A 24,899-nucleotide genomic window follows, 5' to 3' on the forward strand; every position below is an offset into this window, starting at 1 on the left:
CTTCCCTTGTGGCTCAGATGGTAAAGAGTCTGCCTGCAGTGCGGGAGACCGGGGTTCAATCCCTGGGTTGGGAAGATCCCCTGGAGAAGGACATGGTAACCCACTCCAGTGTTCTTGCCTGGAAAATCCCATGGTCAGAGGAGCCTGGTGGGCTATAGTGCACGGGGTTGCAAAGAGTCTGACATGACTGAGCGACTTCACTTTCTTTCTCTCTTAGACTTCAAAGTGAATAATTACAATGCATGAAATGCTCAAGCTGGGATCTACGTCAGAGATAACACCCAAGTTGCTCAAACCGCCAAAAACCGCCAAACCGCCATTGTGTCAGCACACGCACTGTGACAGCCACACATGAGCCCCCGTGTCAAGAGTTACTGTGGCAGATACACACCACGGCCAGACCTGCTGAGGACGAAGCTGAGGCTCTTTCACAGCCGAGGTATCCAAACCAAAAGAGGGCTGAGGGGGAGCCAGATTAAGGAGTCATGAATAGATTAGGAAACACTTGAAAGCTGTTGAAAGTTTAGAAAGAAAAAAGCTATGTTTTAATGGTTCCTATTTCTTTAATGATGCATGCTCAGCAGTGTCTGACTTTCTGTGACCCTACTGACTACAGTACACCAGCCCCTCCGTCCATGGGATTCTCCGGGCAAGAATACTGGAGTGCGTTGCCATTTCCTTCTCTAGGGGATTTTTCTCACCCAGAGATCAAACCCATGTCTCCTGCGTCTCCTGCATTAGCAGGCAGGACGGAGGGCCTGGTGGGCTGCAGTCCATGGGGTCGCTAAGAGTCGGACACGACTGAGCGACTTCCCTTTCACTTTCTTTACCACTAGTGCCAGAAAGTTCTTTAAACTCTGCTCAAAATTATTACACCATGGCTTCCATAATCTAACATACAAGACTGTGAAAGCAACAGCATAAATATTTAAATAGAGCACTGTCTCTTAATGGATGATTTTAAGTTTCTTTCCTTTTTGTATCCATACCTGGAAAGTCCAGCCATTTGATCTGTACACCTGGATCGCTTCTCAGGGTGCGGCTTGCCAGTCCACACGGGCAGCGTTCTAATGGCTGACAGGACCACCTAACGTTTTCCCCAAGTTCTTTACATGCTTGTATACTGAAGCCTCAGGCTACCTTGTCCCCTGAGTGATGACCAGTTCCCCCCAAATGGCCCCTGATACCACATGGAAACACACCTCGATGTGGTATCTAAGCACCTCTCACACACAAGTGTCTTAAGGACAATGATTTGATTTTTCCTTCCAGCATCTTTGAAAAATGGAATAATGCTCACTTCATCATCATCAGGGGAATGATAAGGAAAATGGTAAGGGGGCGGTTTTACTCTTTTAAGTATAACTCAGGGACCTGCATGGTGGTCCAGCGGCTAGGACTCTACACTCCCGAGGCAGGGGGTCGGGGTCTGACTCCTGGTCAAAGAACCAGATCCCACCTGTCACAGCTAAGAGTCTGCACGCCGCAACTGAAGACCCCGCACGCCGCAACGCAAACTGAAAGCCCACGTGCCTCGACTAAGAGCCGGCACAGCCAGGTGAGTAAATAAAATAAATACTGAAATGAAAACAGCATAAATCAGACTAATCTTTACAACTGGGCTAGACCTATCAGGTCTCATGATCCTCAACCAGTTTAAATAACCACATTTATTCATAACTCTTCTGCTAGAGTGAGGTGAACAGTAATGATTCCTGGGTGTAGATTTTAAAGATTCCCAGAGGAAGGACTCAAGGTGAATAAAGGATTGCATAATGACCCTTGGTAACAACGCTGCATATAACTCAGCCAGAAAACCCCCCAAGCCACACCATTTGCCATGGTGACTACATCACCTAATCTGTGCCTTTAACTGACGTTCCCTTTTTGTTACTGTGATCTTTGCTTCCCAATGGAGACAGGCCAGCAGAAGGCTCAGGAGCGCCTGTCTTCTGTAGGTGGGTGAGGATGTTGGTATCAGGTATCAACACAGCATGGGGGTTGCCATGTTCAATGTGAGGCACCCTTCAGTCATCTATAAAGTTCAGCTTATTCGCATAAAAAGAAAAAATCCTAAAACGTGTGTCTCTGGGACCTGCTCTTTCTCTCCTTCCGTCCTGCCTCCCCAGTGAGGATTTCCCCAAGGGGGCTCCCAGGTGGGACAGTGGTAGAGTCCGCCTGCAGTGCAGGAGACCCGGGTTTGATCCCTTGGTTGGGAAGATCCCTGGGACTAGGAAGTGGCAACTCACTCCACAGACAGAGGAGCCTGGAGGGCTACAGTCCATGGGGTCGCAAAGAGTCAGACATGACTGAGAGACGATACACACACACAAATTAAGCACGGGCAATGGAGAAAGCCTGGGTCAGCAGGCAGGAGATAAAGTCTCGTCTTTGCTCTGCACCCAGAGAGCTGAATCATTCTGAACATGCTACCTCACTTCTCCAAGCATTAGTTCTTCATTCGATCAATTGGGCTGGCTGGGAAAAAGTGTATATTATTATATGAGACTTTATAGCATCTTTCAGCTCTAATATGAGAAAAAATACCTACTTGGGAGCTCCCTGGTTGCCTAATGGTTAGGATTCCGGGCTTTCACTGCTGTTGCTCAGGTTCGATCCCTAGTTGGGGAACTGAGATCCTGCAAGCCATGTGGCACAGTCAAAAAAATTAAAAAGAAAAAATGACTCCTCTTCATTAGTGATCAAACAACTATCGAACAACTGTTATAGCAACTTTGGTTTCCTGGTTGCTTAGGTGCTAAGAACTAGGCCAGGAGTTTGCTTACATTACATTTGCAAGGGAGACACTATTTTTAGACATGAAGTTGAGAAGAGTACAAAAGAAGGAGTGTAGGAGGAGGTGCTCTCATGCCCTTAAATGTTCTCAACATGTAAATAATAGCAACTGCTGCTGCTGCTGCGAAGTCGCTTCAGTCGTGTCCGACTCTGTGTGGCCCCATAGACGGCAGCCCACCAGGCTCCCCCGTCCCTGGGATTCTCCAGGCAAGAACACTGGAGTGGGTTGCCATTTCCTTCTCCAATGCATGAAAGGGAAAAGTCAAAGTGAAGTCACTCAGTTGTGCCCGACTCTTAGCGACCCCATGGACTGCAGCCTTCCAGGCTCCTCCATCCATGGGATTTTCCAGGCAAAATAACAGCAACGGCAGAGGTCTAAAAGACACATTACAGGGACTTCCCTCGCGGTCCAGGGTTAAGACTCTGCCTTCCCGCAGGGGGCGTGGGTTCGATCTCCGGTCGGGGAAGCCGGTTGGAGAACTAAGCTCCGACATGCGTGAGGCCAACAACAGCAACAAGATGCATTACAGTGACGCTGCAGATTATCCCTCTTCACTTTCAGTAAAGGACAGAACAATTGGTCTCATCAGGTGTAACATATGTGCATAAGCTATGGTCCCGGAGTCCACTTCTAAACATGTCCCCAGTATGAAGACTGCAGTACGATAAAGTTATACAAAATTCAGAAGCAGACAACTAATCCATGATCTTAGAATTCCTGGGTAGCAGTTTCACTCGTGATTTGCTTTGTAATATAGTTTGAGATGTACATGAATAATTTGTACATTTTCTATACAGTACAATCAATTTTTTAAACTCTTTCTTTTTATAATTTACAAGTTCAGCCAAGCTACAAATTCTCTGAGTTATACTTTACTCAATTGTAGAATGGGAATTGTATTTATTATGGGGATCAAACCTGACGAGGTACTAAGCCCAGTGTTTAATAGCAGTGAAGCTAAATAAATGTTCTCTCTGCCCCTCTTCCTGTACAACCTCTCCCTCCAAAAGAGCCCCGTGGATGCAGACTGTTGAAACAGAGTCAGACCATCACACAGGTCCACAGGTGGGAAGCCAGCTGGGTTCTGGTTTGGGAAACAGAAATAGATGTCAAGTTGCAGTTTTTCATTCATATCAGAAATTTAAACATACTTATTTTAAATGGAGAAATTTAAATAGGAAGGATACATTAGGAGATTGGGATTAATGTATACACACTACTGTATAAAAAAAAGACAACCAAAAAGGATGAGCCGTGTGACATGTGTACAAGACTCAATATTTTGTAATAACCTATAAGGGAAGAGAATCTGAAGAAGAATATCATACACATTTATTTATTCTGAATTGCTGACTCAGTGATAGGTAGATACTTGCTGTGCTGAACGCCCGAAACTAACATGCTATTGTAAACCAGCTATACTTCAATAAAAGAAAGAAACATTTTTAAAAAGAAAAACATAAAAAACCCCACAGGGTGATAAGAGAAAAAGTTTCCCAATCCAACAGAACTCCATAAGGATAAAGAATCCATAAGCCACAGTAAATAATCAGCATAATTTTAAAGTAAGCAGAACAGTGGGATTCAGTTAGAAGAATCTCTGCTCCTGTCCCTAACATATTCACTTTAATAAAGTTGCTTCAGAACTGAAGTAGTCACACAGCATTTAACTAGACTCACGGATGGTCCTTGGACAGAGCACTAGAGACATAAGCTGCGTCAAGACGTCAGTTACACCTATTGCATGAGTCCCTTCCATCCACAGAATGCTTTATGTTTATAAACGCTCAGATTCAACAAGGATACTACTCAGGAGTTTTGTACATTCCTGGAGGAAATAAGTTGTGTGTCTATGCTTATTGCGTAATAGCTCTGACAGCGCAACACTGTTTCTGGAAAAAAAGAAAGAAAACTTGCAGCTGTAGGTTCAGTTCCATAAATCTCTCCACCAAGTATGCAGCTGGCTGGACAGTGGCTGGCGTGGGAGGAGGCAGAGATCCGGCTCTCAGACACACACAGGAGCTGCTCTCCAGAGAATTCCAGCCTTCCCCTGCGTTCGGAGCCTTTTCAGAGGCTATACGGCTCTGCGGTGTCCCCGGAGAGCAGACTCCACAATTAGCCCTGAAGGAACACCAACGTGTGCAAGAACAACTTTCTTCCACAATACAACAAGGACAACAACAAAAACCCGCTAAAGAACTTTTGTTGCCAATGGAAAAACTCAGAGTGCTTGCTGGTTTCAGAAAGAATCTGCTCCCTTCAGACCCAGGCCAGCCTTGGTCCACTCTGCTCGGTTGCGGGGGGTGGGGGTGGTCGTGACGCCCTGGCGGGGATTCGGCCGTGAGGAGCTCGCGGTCAGTCCAGAGAGCCTGGGCTCCCCAAGTCAGGATGAACGTGCGCCTTCCTGGCCATGCTCTGAGACGCGGGCCAGGCTGGCAGAGGATCTGCGGTCCACACTGGCAGTTCCGTCCCCCCCCACAGGCAACTCATGACTGCACGGGGACTGCGTCCAGGGGCTGCTTGAGCTAAAGACAGCACGCTTCTGGCCTGGTGGTTTGCCCAGGTTCAGGGAACTGAACAGAAGCAACGCAGGCGCCGATAACCCCTGAACTCCCCGGACGTCCTGCTCTGCTGGAGGAGTCTGACACCCGGGAGCCTTCACACGGCAGGAGACATGCCGTGATGACACCCCGCTCCTCCCACACACAGCTGGCGGCCCTGTGGACACGGAAGCTCCCTACAATTCCCCCTATTTGCAGACTGGGTCTTCCACCAGCGGGAGACGCGCTCTGACCACAAGCATTCACTCCCACAGGAGCTGACGGCCAAAGCAAAGAGGCTCCAGGTCACACTTCCTCGCTGACCCTGAATTCTTTCCTCCACAAGAAACCTTTACTCAATTAGCAGTTTACCCTTAGAATGTCTGTCGTTCGCCATTTGACACCCAGAAATTATGCTTTTTTTCTGAATTATACTAAAATGTAAAATTAATATACCCAAGATGTTCAAATTCAATGAGACACAGAAGACAGTAACGTTATTCATAAGGTTATTCATGTTTTTGTGCAAAAACATACATTACAACTTTGTTTTCACAAATGCAATGCGTTTTCATATATTTTCTAAATTAATTTGTTTTTAATTGGAGGATAATGGCTTTACAATGTTGTGTTGGCCTCTGCCGTATCAGCCACAGGGATGCATGTGTCCCCTCTGTCTTGAGCCTCCCTCCCACCCCACCCCACCCCACCCCACAGGTGTTTTCATATATTATTTTAATCACAAGGGGGGGTCTGCTGTGCATTGATGGTATTCTCTAGCATGTACGATTGAGTCTAGTCTTCTGTTTGTTTTAAATATTTTCACTAGGCCGGCTGCACAGCTTGCCGGCTCCCAGTCCCCACTGGGACCCCAAGGGTCGAGCTCGGGCCCCTGCACGGGGGTGGAGTCCTCCGCGCGGGGCGACCAGGGGCCCCCGAGTGAGGCGGGCCTCGTTCCTCTACTCTTCCTCAGGAGTGCTGCTGCTCCTGTGTGTGTGTGCACGTGTGTGTGCACTCTGTACAGATACACAGGCCACTGTCGAGCTGGTAGTGTTTTGACGGGAAAAGTAAAAGGATTATAAACAGGACTAAGCATGGAGCAACCTCCTGGGGGGCAGGATATCCGGGACCCAGACCCTTAGACTGTCTTAGAGAAGGCTAACGGGAGCAGAGCTCCCAGGGGGCAGAGCGGAGCCCACACTTCTGCTCTGGAGCCCCTTCCTGACTCCACCAGTGGCCAGGGCCGTACTCAGGACCCAGAAATCCGTGCGTGCAGAGAAGAGGCTGCCGACCAGCCTCCCCAGACCGTCTCAGCTCAGGGACTTGCGCCGAAGGGTCAGGAGAGCTCCACACTGACGCGGCGCAGGGCTGGGGCAGGAAAGCCAGCCACCTCCCGGCTCCCGCCGTCCAGCGGGAAAGAGAGGGCACGGCCCGGCGTGTTACACTCCGGGGCAGGTCCACTTCAGAAGCCTCACACACAGACCCAGAGAATGTGTGGATTTGAAGATTGGGCATCCCTCCAATGTCTCCATTCCCGGAGAAATGCCTAACCCCTGGCAGAGCTGATAACACATTTTGCCAAGATTAGCCAGATGGACGAGCTGAAGAGCAGAAAGGAGAACAATGCCAACTGACGCGAAGAGCACCGTGATACGATGGGAAGATTAAGGGCCCTGGAGCCAGGCAGACCTGGGGGAATCTGGCTTTTCGTTCTGTCACTGAGTTGCACAAGCAGAGGCTGTGAGTCACTCTTTCAGCCTCGACTGTAAGACACAGCTAATCTGCAGCTCGTAGGGCTGTGTGACGAAGACGACAGGAGACGACACGCGTTAGGCAACGGGTGTAGCGCCAGTCTGAGCCCAGCAGAGACGGGCTCCTCCTTCCCACCATGCCCAGAGGACATACCAGACATAGTCGCATTAAGCAGTCTGCCCTCCCGGTCAGCTCGCATGAATGTTTACTTCTAAGGCTAATCCACTGGATTCTTAGCCAGGACCAAACTCTTCTTACTAAGCCTGTATGTAAGAAAGTGATTATAGGCTAACCCTGAAAAGCTGACTTCCATTCTGGGCATTTAAAAATGCTTCCAGGAACATTTTCCAGATGGTCATATTCAGCCTGGTCATATTGCTTCTTTCACGAAGTAGCCAAAATAAGCTAGGTCGTGTAGACAACTCGAGTTTGCCAGAACCAGTTCTCTTAGAAGTTTGGAGAGAGAAGACCAAACCGAGAGCTCCTACTTTAAACACTTAATCCATTCTGGGCCCCAGCCTCAAGGAGCCAGAGGGAAGAAGACAGAGTGGGTTTCTGCTCACAGAGACAACAGTGAAAGCAACCTCATTCTAGATTATGCAACTCAATTCCACACACAATAGCATGCACCAGTACCGCAGGCAGAGAAGGAGCTACCGCTCATGAGGATACCCCGTTCTCCTTCACTGGGTGGATCTCACGTTTATTCTCCCCATCCCCTCCTCATACTTGTACCAGGAACATTCTGAGGGCCACTTATTAGGAAGGGCATACATATAAACAAGGGAACAGAGCTACGCGGTGTCAACTCGGCCAAGCAAGAAGTCCATTTCCCAGAGTCCCTCTCCAAGGCAGCCTTGGAGTCGAGTCAGCACGGGAGAAATGTGCGTAGCATCTGGAAGGTAGGTGTATAAGCCGGCATGGCTCACGGCTGCCCTGGTGACAGAGGCCCACAGAGACGCTGTGGAGTGCAGCCCGCCCCACCCTGTGTGGCCCCGGACCTGGGTCCTGCGGTCCTGCCCCCGGCTGAGGAGAGCGGCTTCAACCCCACCGGCCATGAGCTCATACACGTGAGGACACCCTGGCGTGTCCAGCTGTCTGCGACCCCACAGACCGTACAGTCCATGGAGTTCTCCAGGCCCGAGTACTGGAGTGGGGAGCTGCTCCCTTCTCCAGGGCATCTTCCCCACCCAGGGTCCCGCATAGTCCTCCAGGGATTTCTTCTCCAGCCTCCCCAATAATCCCATTCCAGAACCTTCAGGAAAGAAAGCTGGAGTCGCCCATCCAGACATGACAATTTGGGAGCCATAAACGACGGAGGGACTTACTGAGTGCCCAGGGAGAAGGAAACGAGTGGTAGGGAGAAGTTATTACCACACACGCAGCGACGTGAACGGGACTACAGCTGCTCTCGGTTGCCCTTGAGGTGAGAGATGAACGCAGAAGGGCTGGCAGCTTCCAGCTTGCCCAGGCGCCCCAACCACCAGCCTGTATCTATCTGCTCCTCCCACTGCCTGTCCAACAAGAAGGACTCTCTCGCCCACCACCAGACCCTCTAAAAGAAGCGTCAAACAGGAACAGTCACACAGGCTTGAGACAGAGGATAAGCGAGTCAGAGCTCGGGTTCCAGCAGCAGAAAGCTGACAGAGCCATAAAGATGGAAGCTGACTGGCCAGACAGGACTGAAAGATCTGAGGATGGAAGCTGAGGACTGAGAGAAGAGGCAGGTTTAAGGCAAAGGCAAGCAAGGACTCGGAGGCACAGCTATGCTGATGAGACACTGGTGCTGGCCTCCAGATGAGACGGAACATGCCCCAGGGCGCTGAGTGTGTGGGGCGAGGACTCACACTGGGGGTCAGGACACAGAGCCCGCGAATGGTGCAGTGGGGGCGGGCGTGGACTCGGGACTGCAGAACGGAGCGCCCGGGACCTCCCTGCCAGTCCCAAGCTTAAGGCTCCCTGCTCCATGGTGGGGCCGGGTTCCATCCCTGGTCGGGGAACTAGGGTCTCAGACGCTGCAACCAGAGATCCCACGTCTGCAGAGAAGAGCTGGTGCAACACACAATTAAAAAACAAACAAAAACCCCAAATGGAACACCTAGTTACAGACACGGATTTTCTCCCAGCCCTCTTGGTATATATCCCACCTCCACACGATCGGAAGCTCCGAGAGAGGGAGTGACAGATTTCCCCAGAGCCTGAGGCACCACGCCGGGCCACACAGCTCTGGTTCCAGCTGACACAGAAGCGGGTGGCCCACAGCAGCTCGGGGCTTCCCAGGTGGCGCCAGTGGTAAAGAACCCGCCTGCCAATGCAGGTGACATGAGAGACCGGGTTCGATCCCTGCGTTGGGAAGGTCCCCTGGAGGAGGGCACGGCCACCCACTCCAGTGTTCTTGCTGGAGAATCCCATGGACAGAGGGGCCTGGTGGGCTACAGTCCATGGGGTCGCAAAGAGTCGGACACGACTGTCTTAGCACACAAAGAAAGGTTGGCACCCCGCCCCCTGACCTCTCCAAGGCTCCCTGACCTCTCCAAGGCAGCAGGCGGTCATGCCACCTCTGGGTCCACAAAGATGAGGTCTGTGCCTGGCCCTGATTATTCTGGAACTTGAGCTCATCGGCCCAGCTGTGGGTTCATGCAGGCCAGAACGCTGTGCAGTTGGCCACTGTGGCCCCACCGAGGCCCAGCAGCTGGTCACACGCGGCCCCAGACAAAGGCAGCTTTCTCTCTCGTCTGAGAGCGGGGGGCTCTGGGGGCCTCCTGGGCAGATGGCTGGCCTTCCCCGCCCCCCAGCAAGACAGCCGCGTCTCAACGCCTGCCCTGGGAGCTTTTCCCCAGTCAGCAGAAGCTGCAGCCAAATCTGGGTGGCCGCAGGCCTAGCATGAAGGAGGAGGGGGAAGGAAACAGTTTCTCCTCAGCAGAGAAAAATCCACGTTTTAAACCGAAATACCCGACGCGTATTTGAATTCACAAGAAATCAACCTCCTTAAACTAGCCTTAAACTTGCCTCAGTACGTTTTCCTTCTCTTTTAAAAAAACTTCTGCCGTTCAAAGAGAACAGGACACGGTGGGATCTTCCCAGGCTGCGGGACCGCAGCTGCGCCCTGGCAGCTCTGTGGCAGCCTCGTCATCCAAAGGGGCTGGAAGCCCATCCCTCCTCAGGGACGTGGGGCAGAGCTGTGTCTGAGGCTGGCTCCCGCAGAGCCGGGCTTCTGGAATGCCACGAGGCCCAGCTGCAACGATTCAAAGCCGCTGCGCTGGTTGCAGACGTCACGGGGGCTCGGGCACACGGTCAGGGGCTGGGGGCTGCCGTCCGGCTTCGTGAGAAGTGTGACATCATGAGTCAAATATGCTTGGAACCAATGCGCGGCAAAGAGACACCTCCGAGCGAAACGCACAGCACGCACGCGCCTCTGCAGTGTCTCAGAGAAAAGCCACGGAACCCCGCCTTCCGCCTGAACCTGAGGCACGGAGCCCACACAGCCTGTCTTCCAAGCACCGGAAGGATGAGGCAGCGCTGAGCACATCCTTTAAGGGTCTGGGTGGTGCGCCTCACTCGGCAGCTGCACGGGGAAATCACCTGTGAGTTTCTGAAAACTGGTGATGAACCAGCCTCGCCCCAGACCAGGGAGTCCCTACCTCTGGACATTGTTGTTGGGGTTTCCAGGTGATTCTGAGGGACGCTGAAAGCTGAGGAACAGTGGTCTGGGCATTCACTCAAGGATTTGCGTGTTCCTGCTTATGCTCGTTTCAAACAAGAGGATTAGACAGAAGTCCAGTCCCCCAGCTGGAATTCACCGATGAGAAGAGCTGAACTCACTCTGTAGTTGGCCCGGAACAACTTAATTTGGGTCTTTGATTTTCTAACATGTAAAATAGAGGTAATAGTACTTGCTCAGCTCTGTTTCAGGAAGTTGTGAGAGAGAGAGAGAGAGAAATGTAATATTCTTTGATCTATGTTTAACCAAAGCTAAGCATTTTCATTATTACTATTAAAAACAGTTGAACATAATATAAACTCAAAAGAGGCCAGATCATATTAATTACTGAAATGACTGTGATGGCAGGGTGGAGCAGAGAAGGGATGGAAATGATACAAAGTGGGCTTCCCCAGGGCAGGCCAGGCATGAAACTGCCCTCTCCCCCCCTCTCTCTCTCTCACACACACACACACACACACAATTTCACAGCACGGTCAGGAGTGCTCAGAGCCTAGTTCTGGTTATCTTCCTTAAGCCTGCCTAAGTCACTTCACTTCTGTGGACTTGACTTTCCTTACCTGTAAAATGAGGTTAGACCAGGAGATTTAGAGCCTGGGGTCCAAAGGTAGATGGTCCATAAACAGCACTCAACTGTGCAGCTGTGACTCTGTCCCTCACTCTCTGTCTCTCACACACACGGCCCTTTGTGATTCTGTCTCTCACTCTCTGTCTCTCACACACACACACAGCCCTTTTTTTCTAGGAAAAATGCCCACAGCTGTCACTACTTTCTCAAAGAGGCATATGACCCATACATAATGTTAAGAACCAGTGGAATCTTTTCAGCTCTAAGTTTCTGATTACTGGTAGTGGAAATAACACTTCTATTGGTGTTGGAAATTCAAAAGACATTTTTATATGGGTGAACTTCAAACACATTTATAAATCTACCCTGGATGACAGCCAAGAATAACATCTAGCCAATGACCATTAAACGCTGTCAACAGCTTCTTCCCCCTCCCAGAAGTCAAACTAGTTTGAAAGCGATGTCGAAAAACCAGCAAGGTCTACTCTGGCCCAGAGAGGCCTGCAGGGACCAGAGCCGCCCTGGTCCCTGCCAACCCGGAGGCCTTCTGAAGGTCCACTCTCTGGTTCCACGGGGAGGATGTGTGTGCATGGCTGAATGACAAACGGAGCAGGAAACGGATCCTTAGGGCAAAGGCAGACAGATCGAAAGACAGGGCGCAGCCAGAATGAGGACCAAACCAGTGCCAGACAGACAGACAGCGGAGGGAAGCAGGTGCCGAAGCGCTGAGTGGAGCGAGGTTTCTGACGGTGCCTAGTACGGTCGCTGCGTGAGGCTCCTGACGATGTAATCGCTTGCTATCCGGGGACACTAAGGTTCGCGCTTTCAGCCTTCCAACAGCAGAACATACTCATTCCGGAGCCCAGCTTACATTATCATATTGCAGCCTAAAATGAACTGCTTTGGGCCACTCGAATCCCTGGGATACACAAGGCTTGGAGACACGGACACATTCTTTCCAGTTTTCAAAGCTCAAGCCTGTACTGTCAAGCCTTTTATTCATTTGAATTTCTTAGCTCACAAGAATGCCGACCATCACGGTCAAGTTCTTGGAGGACACAGTTTCACAACAAGAGCCAGGGCGGCGCCAACCCAAACGCAGTATTATCCTCTGTCCACAGGAGCAGCTAAATCCCTAAGACACAGTAAGGGCATTTTTGGCTTATTTTTTCTCTTGATATAATCAGTTCCACACATTTACAATAACGGTTCCAAAGCACAGGGTCTAGAGCCAGGTACGTCTGAATTCACACACAAATCTTAACCTCAGGCAAAGTTCTTAACCCTCTGAACCACAGTTTCTTCCCATCTGTAAAAATGGAGACAATACCTCTGTCCAGAATTGCTGTTTTCAGTGATAAAGCAGAGATAACCTAGCACGGTTCTCATCACGTACCATCACTCGAGCAGAGATGACCTAGCACGGCTCTCATCACGTACCATCACTCGGCCAGTGTGGCTTTAATTGATCTCAGAAGTGTTTTCAGTAGTTCTCCATTATATCTCCTGAAAGGACCAGACGGGGCCCCAAAATGTTAAACGGAAAGGCTACCGTTTTATACAACTACATTCAGTGCCATCTGCCTCTTTATCTGAAATAACTAATACATTGTCTGGACATCCATTTTCAAATTCATTTAGAAGACAAACATGGGCACCAACTCTGTACCAGGCCAGACGCCCGCGATCTTCGTATGAATTATATGGACGCTGCTGGTCTGCAGGACACCTTATATTTGTCTCTCTGCTTTAGAATATTAATTACAGAGCTTCGGGAACAGACTCCCAATTATTTATTCGACCATGAATAAATGGAATCATTAAATGAGATTTTAAAAATAACGGTGAGCACTGTTAGGTGTCACGTGGTGTGTGGCAGGCGTTGGAATGAAGTCCCCCTGTCCGCCTGCCGCTCTAAGAAGCTCTTTTAGTCTAGTAAAGCGGTGATGCTGCCTGAAGTAGAGTCTCCACTGTCTCTACCCACAGAAGTTAATTTATTGACTCAACAAACGCTCAATGCGCATGTAGCAAAAAAAAAAAAAAAACAAGGTTAGCTATTACCCCTGCCACAGAGCACGTGTTCTGGAAGGGATCAAAGAAAACACAAACATATCTGTGAAGGAAATAAGCGGCGAGGGCTCTGGCTCACACTGTCAGTCTGGCTCAGCTCACTTCATTCAGTCTACTCTTTCTCTCGCCATCGGAAAGGTAGAACACGAAGCACTCAAATTCCCAGCCCCCCTGAAGTGGCTGAACAGTACAGTCTCAGCCAATGAGATGTGGGCAGAAATGCTACGAAAACGTCCCTTCCTAGGACTTCCCTGGTGATCTGGTGATCGAGACCCCATGTCCCTGCGGAGGATGCAGGCCTGAGCCCTGACTGGGGAACCTAGATCCCACGTGCCGAGCAGTGAGACACAAACAAGCAAAAAAAGGCTTCCCAGCCAAACTAAAGAGGAGGAAGCGTGTAAAGTGAGGTGTCAAAGCCAAGGAGCCAAGAAAAGAGAATTCTACGTGGAAGAAACAGCAAATGCAAGCTTGCCTGGTGGCTCGGCTGGTAAAGAATCCGCCTGCAATGCGGGAGACCTGGGTTCGATTTCTGGGTTCGGAAGATCCCCTGGAGAAGGGAAAGGCTACCTACTCCAGTGTTCTGGCCTGAAGAATCCCATGGACAGTATAGTCCATGGGGTCACAAAGAGTCGGACACGACTGAGTGACTTTCACTTTATGGAGAGAAAGCAACCACTGGCTTGAGGAACTAAAATGTGGTGATGGAGATGAGCAAAGAGGAAGGAGGCCAGGAGAGAAGGTCTGAAAGGCAAGCAGAGGTCAGATCACCTGGGCCAGGGAAGCCGAAGTGACCCTCTGAGAGTTTACCCTGATCCCAACATGGAACCAACCAAGGCCGCCAAGCAGGGGAGCGGCAGGACCTGGCTGGCTCGATTGCCGGGAGGAGAATGAATGACAAGCCTGCGAGAGGGGGTGCAAGTGGGCCTCCCTGCTGGTCCGGGGTTGGGGGGCTGCCTGCCAGTGCAGGGGGCTCAGGTTTGACCCCTGGTCCAGGAAGACCCCATGAGCGTCAAGCCCACAGGCCACAACTCCTGTGGCTCCGTGCCCTGGGGCCCGTGCTGTGACAAGAGCCGCCACCATAACGCAAAGCTCGGGCACTGCAGCTACAGAAAAGCCCCTGCTCGCTGCAGCTATAGAAAGTCTGTGTGCAGCAACCCAGCGCAGCCAAAACTTTGAAAAAAAAATTTTTTTAATGTAAAGAAAAAAAGAGTAGGTGTAAGCAGACCAGTTAGAGCCACGGTAGTCCTGGTGAGAGGAGACAGTGGTTTGGATTTGGGAAAATAAAGAAAAACAGAGGCATCTGAGATACATTTTGGAAGCATCTGGAATTGGAGGGAAAAGAAAAAGGCAAGCATGACTTCTAGATTTCTGGCCTCAGCAGCTGGGTGGACGGTAACGATGTTCACTGAGATGGAAGACACTGGAGGAGGAGCAGGAATGTGCAAAACAAAGCATTCAATCAACTCAACATCCGTGATTCCCGTTCCAGAGGCCCAAGCCTCCGCCAAACGAACGTCCTCCTGACTTGGCTCCCATCATCTCCCTCTCCCTCACAGGCCCTCCCAGGAGACCTGCAAGCTGTAACTGTCATACTAACAATCGTTGACTTTATCTGGCAGGAAAAAACTGATGGGTAGAAGTAAGAGACTCTAAAATTAAAGGCTAAAGGGCAGGCTCAGCACATGACTTTGCAACCTTGAGCATGGAATTCTGAAAATGAATGAAACGTGCAAACTTACAAAAATGTGTATTTGAGACCTCAAGTCTTGCTCCCAGTCATGTTCCCACCAAACAGACACACCACAGCTCGTAATTAAATATCTGAGTGAAGAATTACCATCTGCCTCTTCTCTGGACCTGAAGTTCCACGAGCACAGGGGCCTCGCTTGTTCTGCTACCAGCTGACCCACAGGGCACCACGTGCATCAGGCACGCAGATTCACCGTCTCAAGCTCTTGAGGCTGGCAGTGTGGGATCACGGTGACACAGGGCCACGCGCTTTCTCCTGTGCTACAAGAGACCCCTCCTTCTGGAGGCTGGGGGTGTGGGATCACGGTGACACAGGGCCACGTGCTTACTTCTACTCTATAGGAGACCCTCCTTCTAGGGGCTGGGAGTGTGGAATCATGGTGCTCGCAGAGACACATGCTTTCTCCTGTGCTACAGGAGACCCTCCTTCTGGAGGCTGAGAGTGTGGGATCACAGTGCCCGAGGGCCACGCGCTTTCTCCTGCTCTATAGGAGCCTCCTTGCACCCTCCAGCATCTGATGTTTGCTGGCAATCCTCGGCGTGTAGATATATCCCTCGCCATCACGTGGCCATCTTCTCCACATGTACTTCACATTATCTTTCTTCTGTGTAGATCTATGTCCAAATAGCCCCTTTTAATAAGTAAACCAATCAAATTGGATGAAGGCCTAATGAGCTCATCTTAACTTGATTACCTCTTGGAAGACCCTATGTCCAAATAAAGTCACATTCTTAGGTACTGCGAGTTAGGACTTCAATATATCTTTTCTTTCGGGACCAGGACACACTTGAATCCACCAGAGTCGCCCAGAGTAAACGCAACATCTCCCAGATTCCCTTGCAGCTAAGTGCGGCCATTTGTGGTCATGTTCTAGTCAGTGGGATATAAACAGGAGCAGTGTGTGCAGCTTCTCGGGAGTATCTTGAAGGGAGGAACAGTGCCCTTCTGCTTCCCTTCTTACTTTATGGAGAGCTGGAACGTAAGCCTAATGGCTGGAGTGACAGCAGCCATCCTAGACCCTGAGGTGGGGCTGCAAATGGAAAGTGAACAAAGTGAAAACACAGACCACAGCGACATATCTCGGTCTTAAACTAACTTTCTTTCAACTTACAAGTGGCAAAGAAATACTAATCTTAACCACTGTTTCCAAGATTTCACATAGCTCATAAAGGAAGCTAACTGTAACTGATATACCACCGTAAACTGTGGAATCTTCTGTATGTCACACATTTGCAGAGACAGGAAAGACATTACTATATTTATCTTTACTTCCCATGACACTTGGATTGGTCATGGGTAAATCCAGGAGTATAGCTTTGTAAAAGGATGTCCAGCCTTGGTTGGGACAGCTTCGAATTTCTAGCAGATATAGGTCAGTCTGGGGAGGTCCCTGACTACACCTGGAGGCAGGCTTGGGTTTACCTGACTTTGAAGAGACCTGCAGAGGGCTGACAGGAGCTGGCTTCACACTATGTAGTTAGAACCCAGAAAAATTGGCTTCCCTGGTACTCAGTGGTAAAGAATCCGCCTGCAATGCAGGAGATCTGGGTTTGATCCCTGGGTTGGGAGCATGGCAACCCATTCCAGTATTCTTGCCTGGAGAATTCCATGCACAGAGGAGCCGGAGGGCTACAGTCTGTGGGGTCACAAAGAGTGGGACATGACTGAGCGACTGAGCACAGCACACAACACACAGAAAGATCGAGTTCCTATCTATCTGTTAAGGACTGAGGGGTTCCAGGCTGTGCATGTCTCAGCAGTTGCCCTTCTGTTTCCTGGGACAGAGAGCAAAGAAAGCCAGTGTGAGGGCTTCCCAGGTGGGGCGGTAGATAAGAATCCATCTGCCAACGCAGAGGTCGTGCGTTTGATCCTGGTCTGGGAAGACTCCACACACCATGGAGTGTCACAGCTGCTGAAGCCCATGCACCTCAAGCCTGTTCTCCACACAAGAGGAGCCCTGCAAGAAGAAGGCTTCACCCGCCCACAGAGTAACCCCGCTTGCTGCAACCAGAAAAAGCCGGCGCACAGCCATGAAGTCCTAGAACAACCAAAAACAAATAAGTGAGCAGCATAAACAAGAAGCCAGCGCTGGACCCCACAGCAGAGCGACTCGGGCACAGCTCAGGACCACACTGAGATACTTCCAAGCTTTGCCATCCTTTGGTTTCTAAAGATTCCTTTTTCCAGTTGCAAATAAAAGTGCTTAGTTTCACCTCAACGTAAAAAAGCTTGTGTGTGTGTGTTAGCCACTCAGTTGTGTCCAACTCTTTTGAGACCCCATGGACTGTAGCCCACCAGGCTCCTCTGTTCATGGGATTCTCCAGGCGGGAATACTGCAGTGGGTTACCATTCCCTTCTCCAGGGGATCTTCCCAACCCAGATTAACAAAAAACAAAAACAAACCCACTGATACAAGCATAGCCATCAGTGGGACTGGAATTTGATGTAATGCCAGTAATCGCTTATTTTCAGATGCACCTTTAATAAGCTCTGAAATCGGGTCACATCTTATGTCCTATACATCTTATATTGATGAAATACATTAGCTGATGCTCACAAAACAGCTATCATGTGACAGGCAAGGGGCTTGATACTTCATACACATTTCTTACTCATTCTCACAGTCACACCATCAAGCAATCAACACTGCCATTTTAAGATGAGAAACGGAGATTTAGCGTTTCTAAGAGAGTGACAGAATCATAATGGCATGCTGCAGTATGGCAGAAACATATGATCACATGGATTCTGTTTCCCATGATATCCTATTTTGGCTACTGTTTTGTTATTTTGTGTTATGTGTTTGTAAACATAAAGTTACTTAAGCAAGAGTCAGCCAGAAGACACAGAATAACACAAAGATTCTAACAAGCAATATAATAAATGACACCTGCAAACAGTTACTCTTTACTATGAGCCAGCTGTGGTGCTGGGTCACACTTCATTTAATTGCAACTATTATAAGTGTCATGTTGAAGGTGAAGAATTTAAGCAGGGAGGGGCAAGACAGGGGTAGGGGATTAAAAGGTACAAACTACTATGTATAAAATAAATAGACCAGGCCCTCCCCGCCGGTGCAGTGACCGAGACTCCATGCTCCCAGTTCCGGGGCCTGGGTTCAATCCCTGGTCAGGAAACTAGCTCCCACATGCTGCAACCAGGTGTCCAAACTCCACAAGTAAAGATCCTGCAGGCTCCTGCAAGCCCTAACGAAGACGGACCATCCTGCAGGCAGCAGTCAAGACTCGGCACAGCCAAATAAATAAAGATTAAAAATAAATAAACAAGCTACAAGGATCTACAGTACAACACAGGGAAAACAGCCAATATTTTGTAACAACTATAAATGGAGTATAACCTTTAACAATTGTTTTTTAAGTGAATTAATTTTTAGCAGCACTGGGTCTTCATTGCTTTCTCTAGTTTCAGCAAGTGGGGGCTACTCTTCCTTGAGGGGTGAGGGCTTCTCCTCGCGGAGGCAGACAGAGCACGGGCCTCAGGAGTCGCAGCACAAGCTTTGTGGCATGTGGAAGCTTCCCGGACCAGGGGTTGAACCCGAGTCCCCTGCGATGGCAGGTGGATTCTTATCCACTGAGTCACTGGGAAAGTCCTAAAAATTGTTAACCACTATGCTGTACATCTGAAAGTTAATACTGCCCATCAATGATAACTCAATGAAACAAAAAAGAAAGGTGTTCAGGCTTAGAGTTTGTTATCCTGGGTCCTATGGAAGGGGTGAAGTTGGGACTCAAACATCTTGTGTCTGACACCCAAGCTGTGCACTCCCATGACCCAGTGCCAGACACAAGCAAGAAATCTGAGCCCTCAGTGAACACAGGATGGACCACAGGATGAAGGCGATGTGATGGATCAGAAGAAAGAAGGGAGAAGGCAGACAGGACTTCTGGGAATCTTCTCGGGGATTTTTTCAAAATTAATTTCTATCGGAGTATAGTTGTTTTATGATGTTATATTAGATTCTTGCTGTACAGCAAAGTGAGCCAGTCATAGGTATACATATATCCCCTCTTTTTTAAAATTAAATTTTATTTACTTCTAATTGAAGGATAATTACAATACTGTGTGGGTTTCTGCCGTACATTAACATGGATCAGCCACAGGCACACATACGTCCCCTCCCCCCGAGCCTGCACGATTCCCTTTTTACACGTCCTTCCATTTAGTGAGCACGAGCACTGAGCTCCCTGTGCTGCAAGGAGGTCCTCCTCAGCTATCTATGTACACACAGTGTGTGCGCGTGTCAGTTCCTGGGAGGTTTCTGAAAGGCGGGGATAGGCTCGCCGGGTGACGTGCGTGCAGAAAGGACCCAGCAGCCTCAGGACGCAGCAGTGCGCGCTTCTGGGGGCTTCCCAGGTGAAGGAGCCGCCTGCTGACAGGAGAGGTCCCCGGGTCGGGAGCCGCCCTGGAGGAGGGCGCGGCGACCCGTGCCCTGTCCTCCCGGAGAGCCCCGCGGGCAGGGGGCCTGCGGCTGCAGCCCACGGGGTCGAGTCGGACACGGCTGAGCGTCTCAGCACGCGCTCACGCGGGTTTCTAGGCGAGCCTAGGCCAGAAACACGGGGCCCGTGGGAGGAGCCGGCAGAATTCTGGGGTCACAAGGAAAACTCCGCGGAAGGCTGGAGCCCCGGGAAGCGGGAAGGACCCCGGACTGGAGAGAGCCTCGGACCCGCCCCACGAGCCGGGGAGCCGCTCCAGACGGCGCAGTCAGGGGCGGGCGGCAGCCGCCTCTCCGGACCCGGACCCGGACCCGGAGGAGGCGCCACACGGGCCTCGGTCAGGAGAGCAGAGGCCCGGGCAGGCCTGGAGTCTGCCCGACGCGAAAGCCCGCACTGGTCTCTGCAGACGGAACGGACGGGCCCGCCTCGGCCGGGAGGCGGTGACCGGGAAGAGGCCACAGGGCCCCCGCGAGGCCGGGAACGCTCCGTGCGGACGGCAGCCACGCAGGTGCGCACTTCGACGGCTCTCCAAACCCTATTCTTCCAGGCTGTGTCTTCTGTCACACGAAAGTTATGACTCAATTCAAAATCCAGCTTTAAAAGTCTCTTAACCTTCCCCCCTCCAACTCACGCATTTTCACTGGGGGTGACCTAGTTCCCAAAGGGGAAAAAACTACCTCCTGGAGCGTAAAACCCAGGCTTCCGCTTTTTATGTAGGAAACACACACATTCATATTCGTACGTACAGATAGTCCATAAACAGGTCTACAGCTATCTGTGGTATCTACATTTTACGGAGAGAGATGATTAAGGGGAAAATGTCTGTGAAATGCTCCTTAAGAGGAAAATAATAAAAAGACGGCTGACAGATACCGCTGTAGCTCACGGCCACCCTTCCTCCCAAAACGCCCTTCACAGTGCAGTCAGGGCTCAGCTGTCGCCCTTTCCTTCCAAGCAACTGTGTCCCATTCTTTTTTCACTGTTGTTTCACACTGGAGCACAGCTATTGACAACGCTGGGAGTTTCAGGCGGACAGCCAGGGGCTCAGCCGCGCACGCCCACCTGTCCCTCTCCCCCAGATTCCGCTCCCATCCCGGCTGCCACATGACCCTGAGCAGGGTTCCCTGTGCGGCCAGTAGGTCTGGCGCGCGTTAAATGCAGCAGCGTGTACCCATCCACCGCAAACTCCCAGACTGTCCTCCCCCCACTCTTGCCCCCGGCAACGGCTCCACTCCGAGTTTCTTCTTTATGGAATAAACTCTGCGTGTGTGTATGTGTACACACACCTGCACATCTGAACACACTGCAACCATGGGCAGAGCGTGTGCACGCGTGTGCACACAACACACAGATATACTTAGGTCTACTTGATTTCTACCCATTCTTAGTGTGAATGTGGTTTTTTCTGGCCATGCCACAGGGCGTGTGGGCTCTTAGTTCCCCAAGCAGGGATCGAACCTGTGCCCACTTCACTGGAAGCGGCCTTAACCGCTGGACCTCCACGGAGCCCCAGTCTCTACCCATCCTTTAGGTCTCAGCTCAAGCACCCTCCCCTGGGGACGTGCGCCTTGTCGTGCCCCGCTGGCCCACACAGAGGAGAAGACGGACCCTCTGTTTGTCCCTGCACCTCTGTTTATAGACTCCAGAGTGGAGTTCTGGGGTGACGGTCTCTCTCCCTCTCGAGACCATAAATCCCAGCGAGGCCTGATATGATGGCATGTGGCCAAGAAAGACGAACTGAACACAGAACTGCAGAGCTGCCCTGTCTTCTCCAGGGTGGGCAGGGAGGGCAGGGAGCAGAAAGAAGGTCAGAGCTGAGGCCCCTAGGAGCAGGCTCCCCACAGCCAGAGCCACAGACTCTCCCGCCCACCAGGCCCGGGTGAGCAAAGCACTGGCCCTTCTGCTCCCGGTTGGCTGACCACAGCCATGCCCCAAGAGGAGAGCACAGCCCAGTGCATCCGCACGCACGGCCTTCCAGCACTCAACTGCAAAGGAGCTACTTTTAAACCTCACGGTATGCAGCTTTCTTCACACGTGTTGACTGTCATCCCACCATTTGCTACTCCAGTGCCCAAACAGTCTTGGCAAATTAATTAGGAATTTGGGAGGCCAACTTGGCTTTCTTGGTTAGGAGGAAAATTCCATGAAATATACGGGCTTTGTGGCCATGGGGAGGAAAGACCAAAAAAGCAGGATTTTGACATTTTTCTTCTATATGAGAAATGGGAATTTTTGAAAGGAGGAAAAAAAGAACACAATGACCACTAATTCCTTACTGTGACTCAGATGGTTCTGTCTCCATATAAACACACAAAGAAACAAACAAACAGTGAAAAGAGGCCCCATACATCCACATCCATCAATTCACACCAGCAGGAAACAGGAGGAGAAGCCAGGAGTCTTGGAATCCCTGTGAGAGCTGGCACGAGGCTGCGTGAACACTTGAATACCATTTCTCACAGGATTTAATTATTCCCACCAGGAAAAAAGAAAAAAAAACTTTCCAGAAAAGAGCAAGGATATCTTTTGTTTCTTATTTGTAAATATGGCTCAAATTCCTTCACAGTCTGAAGGCTGAGTGGTTTGCTCAGATAAGTGTTTGATTAAACTAGCAGACGTGCATTTTTTTTTATGTCTTTCACTTGGATGACCCCGCAAGATCTAGTCCTGACCTAGGTGAGCGGCTGGTGCCAAGAATAAGAATTATTTACTTGACCTTCTGCAAGCAAAGGCAGGTGGACATGTGACCACCTCAACAACTCATCTTGAACTGAATACAAATTCTCCACACAAGACACAGGAAAAGTTATGAACCACCGAGCAGCTCACAGCAGGGTTGAGGTTTTATTGGATGATATCATCTCCCACTTCCCGGGTGGCTCAGATGGTAAAGAAGCCGCCTGCAACACAGGGGACCTGGGTTTGATCCCTGGGTCTGGGAGATCCCCTGGAGGAGGGCATGGCAACCCACTCGAGTGATCTTGCCTGGAGAATTCCAAGGACAGAGGAGCCTGGCGGGCGACAGTCCATGGGGTTGCCAAGAGTCAGGCACGACTGAGCTACTAACACACACATATCATCTACTGAGCTCTGCCCCATAGGTTTGTATTTTTTGAAATAATGCAATAGGAAACAGTATTAGGAGTTTGGGGCAAAGAGACCGAATTTTGAGCTAGCTGTGGCATTCACAAGATTGGTGACCTTGAGAAAGGGACTAAGTGGGCCTCAGGTTCCTCATTTACAAGGGGGGAGGACATTTCCCACTCCCCTTTCAAGACTTGTAAGAACAAGAAAAAGAGACACTTGGTATGAGAGGTGCGGGGATACAGCGCCCGTGTTCAACGAGTAAGCTCCTCAGTCTTCTCCAGAAGCACCAACTCACTGGGTCAGGCAACACATGTGCTTCTACCACTTACAAAAGGACCGGGAATATAGTAGTTAAAGGCAGACAAGGTTCTACTGGAGACAAATGATAAACTATTAGGTACTATTATCCAATTCTGATGAGTGTTACATCTTGAAAAGATAAGACAGGGTAATAAATAAAGAGTAACTGGAGGAAGACAAGCTGTTTAAAGAAGGCTTCTCTGAAAAATTGACATTGAATCTGAAACTTGGATGACAACCATGGAAGCAGTCACTCAGCCTGAGGCCAATGGAGCTGCAAGCAAAATAGGCTGGAGATAATGTTATGACCAAAAGAGCCCAGATAGTGGACTCTGAGGGTCATGGAAGGCGACTGGCATTCATTCTCACTGTAAGGGGACGCCAGACTTCCCAGGTGGCTTAGTGGTAAGGAATCCACCTGCAGTGCAGGAGACCTGAGTTTGATCCCTGGGTCAGGAAGATCCCCCGGAGAAGGAAATGGCAACCCACTCCAGGATTCTTGCCTGGAGAATCCCATGGATTCTCCTGCCAGAGGAGCCTGGCAGGCCACAGTCCAGGGGGTCGCACAGAGTCAGAGACGACTGAGCAACTAACGCTTTCACTTTCACTCCAGTGGTCAAAAATCCACCTTCCAAGGCAGGGGATGTAGGTTCAGTCCCTGGCCGGGGAACTATGCTCCCACGTGCTGCAGGGCAACAAGGTCTGTGTGCCACACCTAGAGGCCAAGAGCAGCAACTAGGGCCTGGCTGGGCAAGATGAGTAAATAAGTGGTAAAGCAAGTGCCACCAAAATGATAATAATACAATTATTTCAAAAAATAACTCTGATTCAAAGATGTGGATCAAGTGAGAACTCTGATGATCCTATCACCATTATTCTCTAGGCTGGGAAAGGGAGGAAAGAAGTATGAAATAAGTATAAAAACTTTATCAGAAAAGGTGTAATGAATTGCCCTCTTTGTTACACGGGTCCTGATTCAGACAAAACCTTAAGCAAGGTTATATTTGGCGCCTCTGGTAACATCTGCTCCCTTTTTGGGGTCTTGGGACGAACATGCGGCGACTGCGTGAGGAGGAGGGGGGGATGAAGAGAAGAAAAAAAACAGACGAGAGAAAACACAATTTCAAACAAGCGGGGGTGATGTAAAAGCCTTCTGACTGAACACTTAAGAGTCAATTCCATTCACAGCTGAACTTGGGCTGGAAGCTTCCCTGGCCTGCATCTCCGTCTCCGCGACGTCCCCGCCGCAGCTCGGCTGCCTGAGTCGCCCCGGCTGCAGGGTCAGCAGCGCGCAGGCGCCGGGCGTGGGGGCAGGTCATGGACCCCGCCAAGCCCGTCCAGAGGAGAAGGCGGGTGATCCTCTCCACTCGCCCTAAGGGGGCATGTTCTCTGGAACTCTTCCAGAACTGCCAGAGAAGGAAATTCTAATACAGGCACGACGGTTTCGCCTCATCATGGATTAAGCATGCGTGTTTGCCCAGTCGCTCAGTCGTGTTTGACTCTGAGACCCCGTGGACTGTAGCCCACCAGGCTCCTCTGTCCATGGGATTCTCCAGGCAAGAACACTGCAGTGGGTTGTCATGCCCTCCTCCAGAGGATCTTCCCAACCCAGGGATTGAACCCCCATCTCCTGCACTGGCAAGTAGATTCTTTACCACCGAGCTACCCGGGAAACCTTCATGGACTAAGGGTTCCCTTTAAGCAGGCAAAGAGCTCCTCTCTGGGTCCGAAAAGATCAAGAAGCATTAAGAGGGGAACACCACACCCAGGCTCTCCAGTCTGGGCCTGTCCTGTCCACACAAAGGTGCCCCGCCGCTGAAGTTTCCAAGCCCCAAGGTAGACTAAACGCGAGAGATGACA

The 24,899-nt window shown here is 50.4% G+C and overlaps 1 protein-coding gene and 1 long non-coding RNA gene across 12 annotated transcripts in view; one reads left to right on the forward strand and one right to left on the reverse strand.

Moving 5' to 3' along the window:
• Positions 1 to 24,899, reverse strand: part of DEPTOR (DEP domain containing MTOR interacting protein) — a 164,181-nt gene that overhangs the window by 18,622 nt on the left and 120,660 nt on the right. Inside the window, exon 9 of one of the 11 annotated variants that reach the window (XM_086335702.1) lies at positions 15,181 to 16,228. The exons of the other annotated variants lie outside the window; for them this stretch is intronic. Within the exon in view, the coding sequence (XP_086191828.1) occupies positions 16,211 to 16,228 (18 nt within the window). The 3' untranslated portion in view covers positions 15,181 to 16,210. Of the gene's footprint in view, positions 1 to 15,180; positions 16,229 to 24,899 lie in introns of those variants that run through there. 11 annotated transcript variants of the gene reach the window in all.
• Positions 218 to 5,901, forward strand: LOC147358936 (uncharacterized). Its single transcript, XR_015140409.1, has 3 exons — positions 218 to 439; positions 1,273 to 1,558; positions 3,808 to 5,901. It is a non-coding gene; the product is annotated as an uncharacterized LOC147358936 (long non-coding RNA).

The sequence above is a fragment of the Bos grunniens genome, chromosome 14 (assembly GCF_055505025.1).
Source record: "Bos grunniens cultivar Pamir isolate PY7600 chromosome 14, Bosgru_T2T1.0, whole genome shotgun sequence".
NCBI classification, from domain to species: Eukaryota; Metazoa; Chordata; class Mammalia; order Artiodactyla; family Bovidae; genus Bos; species Bos grunniens.